The sequence below is a fragment of the Bufo bufo genome, chromosome 1, assembly GCF_905171765.1.
Source record: "Bufo bufo chromosome 1, aBufBuf1.1, whole genome shotgun sequence".
NCBI classification, from domain to species: Eukaryota; Metazoa; Chordata; class Amphibia; order Anura; family Bufonidae; genus Bufo; species Bufo bufo.
Window position 1 is genome coordinate 231,736,888 of NC_053389.1, and position 7,718 is coordinate 231,744,605.

Here is a 7,718-nt window from a genome sequence, read left to right on the forward strand (position 1 = left end):
TCTACAGTGGAGCAGCTTTATGCCAAAATAAACCAGCGGCTACCAGACATGTGTCTAATACAACAGTTCAGCAAACCCTTCTGTGTATGGGGCTCTGAAGCAGACGGATGGTCACTGCACCTTTGCTACGAGGTTGCATTGGCAGAAAAGGCTTACATTTTCGCTGCAGTATCAGAATTGGTCCTCTGCTCATTGGCAAAGAGTTGCCTTCTCTGGTGACTCACGATTTCTGCTTCATCGAACATATACACTCACCTAAAGAATTATTAGGAACATCTGTTCTATTTCTCATTAATGCCATTATCTAGTCAACCAATCACATGGCAGTTGCTTCAATGCATTTAGGGGGGTGGTCCTGGTCAAGACAATCTCCTGAACTCCAAACTGAATGTCAGAATGGGAAAGAAAGGTGATTTAAGCAATTTTGAGCGTGGCATGGTTGTTGGTGCCAGACGGGCCGGTCTGAGTATTTCGCAATCTGCTCAGTTACTGGGATTTTCACGCACAACCATTTCTAGGGTTTACAAAGAATGGTGTGAAAAGGGAAAAACATCCAGTATGCGGCAGTCCTGTGGGCAAAAATGCCTTGTGGATGCTAGAGGTCAGAGGAGAATGGGCCGACTGATTCAAGCTGATAGAAGAGCAACGTTGACTGAAATAACCACTCGTTACAACCGACGTATGCAGCAAAGCATTTGTAAAGCCACAACACGCACAACCTTGAGGCGGATGGGCTACAACAGCAGAAGACCCCACCGGGTACCACTCATCTCCACTACAAATAGAAAAAAAGAGGCTACAATTTGCACAAGCTCACCAAAATTGGACTGTTGAAGACTGGAAAAATGTTGCCTGGTCTGATGAGACTCGATTTCTGTTGAGACATTCAAATGGTAGAGTCCGAATTTGGCGTAAACCGAATGAGAACATGTATCCATCCTCTGATGGCTACTTCCAGCAGGATAATGCACCATGTCACAAAGCTCGAATCATTTCAAATTGGTTTCTTGAACATGACAATGAGTTCACTGTACTAAAATGGCCCCCACAGTCACCAGATCTCAACCCAATAGAGCATCTTTGGGATGTGGTAGAACGGGAGCTTCGTGTCCTGGATGTGCATCCCTCAAATCTCCAACTGCAAGATGCTATCCTATCAATATGGGCCAACATTTCGAAAGAATGCTATCAGCACCTTGTTGAATCAATGCCACGTAGAATTAAGGCAGTTCTGAAGGCAAAAGGGGGTCCAACACCGTATTAGTATGGTGTTCCTAATAATTCTTTAGGTGAGTGTAGACGTTGGAGTGTCAGGCGAGAAACATCAGAGAACAAACACCCTGCAACCACTGCTGGAAGAACACAAGCTGGTGGTGGCATGTTATGGTCTGGGGAATGTTTTCGTGGCATTCTCTGGGCTTCTTATCCATGTGGGAGGCACTCTCAGACGATTTGGGTTGTGAGTGGTTTGGAGATCATGTACAACCATACATGCCGATTGTCTTCCCTGGGGAGGATGGGATCTTCCAGCAAGAGAACGTGACGTCACAAGGCTAGAAATATCTGACACTGGTTGGAAGAGCATGACCAAGATTTCCAAGTACTAACCTGGCCCCCTAATTCTTTAATCCAACTGAGCATGTGTGAGACCACCTCGATCATCATGTTCGCTCTATGGCTCCTCCCCCACACACCCTCCAGTCAGCATGGCTCCAGATACCTGTGACAACCTACCAGGACCTTACCGAGTCCCTCCCAGCCCATCTAGCTGCTGTCCGTGCTGCACACAGCGGTTACTCTGGATGTTAGATGGTGGTCATAATAATATAACTCGACAATGTAGCTGGCCAGTCGTGCTGACTTTTCCTTTATGTGTAGGCTTTAGAAAAGGCAGGATTTTGGACATTTCCCCCACATTCCTGGCCGTACCTGTCCTCGGATGGTTATCTGCTCACTTTAATCATTAAGCAGGTCTGCAGAACTTATCTGGACAATCACAGCTGTACAACACTAATCCACAAAAACACACACAAGATAAGGCGTGATCAGATAGCCAGGTGTGGCGGTAAGGTCCCATGGGATGGGGAATTGTTTCTTTCCCACATTATACGGTGTCATATCTACAGTACTGTACAAAAGGCAGACGCTTGTCTACTGGCGTCCTTAAAGGGCCAGTTTATGCCAGCAATAGAGGCAGTCCTAAGTAATGGCCAGCTGTGATGTCTAAATCATAAAAATTCACATAGAAGTTCCCACTGGGCTGAAATAGTAACCCTACAGATGTACTAGCCTCAATGCCCCTACAACACAACCCCCTTATCTGCTCCAAGGAACTTGCATCCAAGCAGCCACTTAAAGGGGATCTTCTGCAAAAAATATTCTGCATTGTTCAAACCAGCACACTCAGCCGAACCCAACCTGTATGGGGAGAGTCGAAAGAGACTGCTGTTAGGTTACAGGGCCTGTCCAGGATTGCTCTGCTCGATTCTCTTCAGGCTGGCAGCTCAGGGGATGTGTCCTTTCTGCTGCAGCTCTCTCCCTGTAACTGTCACAGCTTCTTAAAGGGGGATTTTAAAAGTGATGCCTATCCTCAGGACGGATCAAGTAATGGAAGTAGTGCTGCTTCTGTACTTCACAGAGCCTCACTGCTATGATGACCGGGAATTGGAGTGATTTACTACTATAATTACATAGTATATATAAAGGCCTGCTGCCATTTTTTGCTGTAAGTGGGCGGGGCTTTCCCTTATGATGACAGCATATGCCATGTAAGCAGATATAGCGCACAACAAATTTGTCATCCCTCTCAATCCAGAAATACTTGCTGGTGCAAAGGAAAAACCGATGTCGCTCATAGCAGCCAGGGGCCAATACTTTTCTTGCGCCAACCAATCAGAGTTCAGGTTTCATCTTGCCAAAGGTTGCTCTGGGTAACAGGACAGGCAGGAAGTGATTTTGTTTCCATCAGCAACCAATCAGGTTACAGCTTTCAGGGACTTGATTGGCTGAGAAGGGCAATGGCTTCATTTCCTTTTTATTTTGGTTGCTAGGGGTAACACCACATTTCTTCAATTTCCTGAAAAGCCGTCATTAAATCTCCCACTGGGTTAAAACTCTGCTTTCCAGGTCTAGTGAATGGCACTTCTACAGGAACACATACCAGGGTCACAGTTGGCAGCCTTGCCATTCAGGAGTGTGAGAAAATGAGATACAAACATGGCCACCATTACAGGTCTTATGGCAGGGGTCAGCACCCTCGGCAGCCCAGCTGTTGTGAAACTACATCTCCCAGCTTGCACACTTGCTCCACTGTGCTTGGAATTCTCATAGAATTAAATAAAGCATGCTGGGAGTTGTAGTTTGGGAACGGCTGGAGTGCCAGAGGTTGCTGACCCCTGTCCCATGGGGTTTGTTATACAATTTGCCATACCCTTGAATAAAATAAATAAATCTACAGATGGAGTCAGATACCCTAGATCAGCAAGCTCCAGCACTCCAGCTGCTCTGAAACTACAACTCCCAGAATGCTCCTTTCACTTCTATGGGAGTTACAACAACCACCAAGCAAGTTGTAGCTTCACGGCAGGTGGAGTGATGACCCCAGCCCTAGATTTGCCATTCAGAAGTCTGGAAAAGCTGGGTGGCAGCCCACGTGGGAGCTGTAATATAAGGGAAGAGGCTAACTGCCCTTCCCTGTACATCATGGCTCTTGTAAATCAGATATCACTTTCCTATAAGGGACCCCCCCACCACGCTCATTATCACCTGGGACCAGGCACAGATATGGATTCCAGGGCCACGCGTTAATACATAACGTCTCACAGATCTGTATGACGGGAGCACGTATACACCCACTCAGCTCTGCTGTGCCATGCGAATAAACTATTACATTATATAAATTGACCCTTAATGCAAATTACAAACCAGAGCAAATGTGGCGCAGTAAAAGTACTGCAACCTGCATCTTAATGACTGGATGACAGCTCCGTCTTCTTGTCTTTTGAAACGCCACCTCATGTCCCAGTCCAAGATTTTCTGGATTAACAGATGCCAGATGAAAGGGATTTCTCTGCCACTCGTTGTTTGCCGTGTAGCTATAACCACGTTCATGAGTACATTTCGCAGTTTATAGAATTGAATCTGTTAGATGCATTCACAATTCTGCAGCTTCAGAGCTGAAATCTCCCAGCATTCCCTAATTATTACCAAGAATTACCCACCCCCACCCCTTCAGCATTATAGGTGCTCATTAACTGTCTGACAACAAGCTTGCTGACTGTTTCCAATATGAAGACACAATTCACACTGACCTGAGATATAAAATGTATATAATGCAAAGTTACTAAATTTCATAAGAACACAATGCATCCTCCAGTAACAAAGGGAAGCCTGACAACTGTGGATGACCAGCTATGAACTGACTACCCCATGAACAGAGATTGTAACACCTCTTAAAAGGTCAGTCCAGTTTTCTGTAAAGAAATTGTGTAATGGAAAGTTCTGCTGCTTACTAAAAGACAATCCTAATATTTCTCACAGCTGAGGGTTTGTTACAATGGCATCCGGTCTAGACAATCTTCTGTGAGCTAAACACATCAGCAGCACAAGTCTCTTTCCTGTCCTGATCATTTCTTTGCTAAAATGTATCAGTGCAGTTAAAATGTTTCAGACTGTTTAGCTCAGGAGGATTCTCTACACTGGATACAATTGTAACAAAACCTCTGCTGTGATAAGTATTAGGTCTGTACAGGTTTTCAGCCTCTGGATGTAAAGGAGTGTTTTGTTTTTGGCAGAAACGACAAGTTCAATAAAAGTGAATTTTCACCAGATCTACATGTACTATATTTTCCATCATATTAAGAGAAGCGGTTTTCCTCTCCCCGCCGCTTCCTGAGCTCAGGATTAAACGGTTCAAGTCATTATAAATGACAGCAAGTGCGTCCTCCAGAAGGCGGCTGGGCTGGTGTCATCATCGGTGTGAAAATTGGTCACCAAAAAATCCTCGCTTCACCTTCTTCTGTCAAATTCTTAAATTTCCCAGCTATCAGTAGCTGGAAAAGCTGGGTGACAACCAAGATGGCCGCCATTACAGCTTACGCCCCAAGTTTGCCAGACTTTTGAATGGCAAATCTGCCAGGTTGTCACATAGTGATATCAGGGGCAGGGGATGCGCTTTTACCCGAATAAGCAGATTTCCCATTCAGGAGGCTAGGAAAGTTGATGAGCTGGACATTTGTTGTTACCCAGCTTTCCCAGAAACAGATATAAAGAGAATTGGAATAGAACTTGACAGAATCTGTCACCACAAATGCCCCCCGGATGTGGGAGCTGAGTAGAGTCCTGGGGGCCCCTGGTTGTTAGTGATACAGTGTATCCTACGGCAAACTTAGGGTTCCCCAAAAAAAGGCTCATAGACATGTAGGGTCAGCTGCATACCCCCACTTATTTTACCGCCAGCTCCAACCAGGGGGATATATAAGAACAGGGCACAGATCCTGGGGTACAGACCACACAGCAGAGGGGTAGGGCGCAGATAGGGGGATACAGACCACACAGCATAGGGGTAGGTAGGAACAGGGCGCAGATCTTGGGGTACAGACCACACACCAGGAGGATATATAAGAACAGGGCACAGATCTGGGGGATACAGACCACACAGCAGAATAGTAGGTAAGAACAGGGCACAGATCTGGGGGGATACAGACCACACAGCAGGGGAGTAGGTAAGAACAGGGCACAGATATCAGGGTACAGACCACACACCAGGGGGCTATATAAGAACAGGGAGCAGATCTGGGTGATACATACCACACAGCAAAGTAGTAGGTAAGAAAAGGGCGCAGATATCAGGATACAGACTACATAGCGGAGTAGGTAAGAACAGGGCACAGATCTGGGGGATACAGACCACACAGCAAAGGAGTAGGTATGAACAGGTCGCAGATATCAGGCTACAGACCACATAGCGAAGTAGGTAAGAACAGGGCACAGATCTGGGGGATACAGACCACACAGCAGAGGAGTAGGTAAGAACAGGGCACAGATCTGGGGGATACAGACCACACAGCAGAGGAGTAGGTAAGAAAAGGGCACAGATATCAGGGTACAGACCACACACCAGGGGGATATATAAGAACAGGGCGCAGATCTGGGGGATACAGACCACACAGCAGAGGAGTAGGTAAGAAAAGGGCACAGATATGGGGGTACAGACCACACACCAGGGGGATATAAAAGAACAGGGCGCAGATCTGGGGGATACAGACCACACAGCAGAGGAGTAGGTAAGAACAGGGCACAGATATCAGGGTATAGGCCACACAGCAGAGAAGTAGGTAAGAACAGGGCACAGATCTGGGGAATACAGACCACACACCACCAAAGGGGGTACAGGGCACACATTATTGAGGCAGAGTATGGCATAAGGGGGTATACAGCACAAAGAGAGAGTAAGAATGCACTTGGCATAGTGGAGAGAGGTGCAGACATCATCCCAACGGGGGAGAGACAGATCCAGATCCTGGGCATCTCCCAATATTTTGGGTGGCTCATATGATGGCACTAGGGGCACTGTGCTCTTGTACGGGATAATCCGTGGAGGCAGACAGATGGGGCTCAGGATGCTCCACTTTGGGGCCCCATGACTGGGGGAGACTGAGCTGAAGAGGTTGGGGGGGGGGGGGGGGGGGGGGTTGTGTAATGGGTATCAGCACATGCTGGGGACAGGGCGGAAATATAGGTGGAAAGCAGTGGAGTCACTTACCTGCATGCCCAGGGGTCACCTGCTCGGGTAATAATCCGGGCTCCCCTCTCCCGGGGGTGCAGTGTAATAAAATGCCCCCACCTCACTGGGTGCCAATCCCGGGACAAGTGAAGGGACACTTTCCACAGATAAATCCTCTAATGAATTCTGTCACTTGGGTGTCTTGTGTCACCCGCGGGTCACCGGCCAGCAGATGTCATTGTTCAGTCCCACACTGAGTGCTATGGATACAGTGCACTCTCAGAGCCCCCTGCCCCGTGTGGCCCCTGGTTACGGCTGTGCACAGTCCGGTGCGTGGAGCGGTGTAAGGCGCTCACTCCAAAGATGAGAACTTGTCTCACTACGAGCAGTAACTCAGTAGCCACGCCCCCCGGGATATACCCTCCTATGGCCAGATGACACGCCCCCGCAGCTCTGAAACCGCGCCCACATCGCCTAGCCCCGCCCCCTTCAGGATAGCAGCCAGGACTGTGAGACCGGGCAGTGAGGTAAAACTGTGATGGAAGTGTTCGTGAGGCGCGAGGTGAGAAGTGTGACGTCACTAAGGTGTGAGCAACGTGACAGTAGTGAGCCTTGGATTATATAATTAGAGATGAGTGAATTTGACAAAAAGATTTGCTTCAATACAAATTTATTTGCGGTGAATTACGTTAAATATTGGCTATTTCCGGGCTGCATAGAGCCTTTATAGTGGTGTAGAACACTGTGCCTTGTAGTAACACGCATAGGAAGTCTGCTGTGGTAGTGAAACAATACAGGGGCGTACCGCCAATATAGGCAGACCACGCCGTTGCTATGGGGCCCGTGGCACAGGGGGGCCCGGAGCGCACGGAAGGCCCCATCTTCTCTGTTTGCAGTCTGCACACTTACACCCCCCCCACCCCCCCCCCCCCGTCGGAGCCACTGGCCAATCACTGACCTGAAGGAGCGAGACTGCGGGCTGTATTTCACACTG

The 7,718-nt window shown here is 47.9% G+C and overlaps 1 protein-coding gene across 1 annotated transcript in view; it reads right to left on the reverse strand.

Moving 5' to 3' along the window:
- The window catches only part of WNT5B (Wnt family member 5B), a 131,898-nt gene extending 124,806 nt beyond the window's left edge, over window positions 1-7,092 (reverse strand). The window contains exon 1 of the mRNA XM_040436547.1: window positions 6,764-7,092. Coding sequence (XP_040292481.1) covers window positions 6,764-6,769 — 6 coding nt within the window. The 5' untranslated portion in view covers window positions 6,770-7,092. The remainder of the gene's footprint in view (window positions 1-6,763) is intronic.
- Window positions 7,093-7,718: the final 626 nt, after the last annotated feature.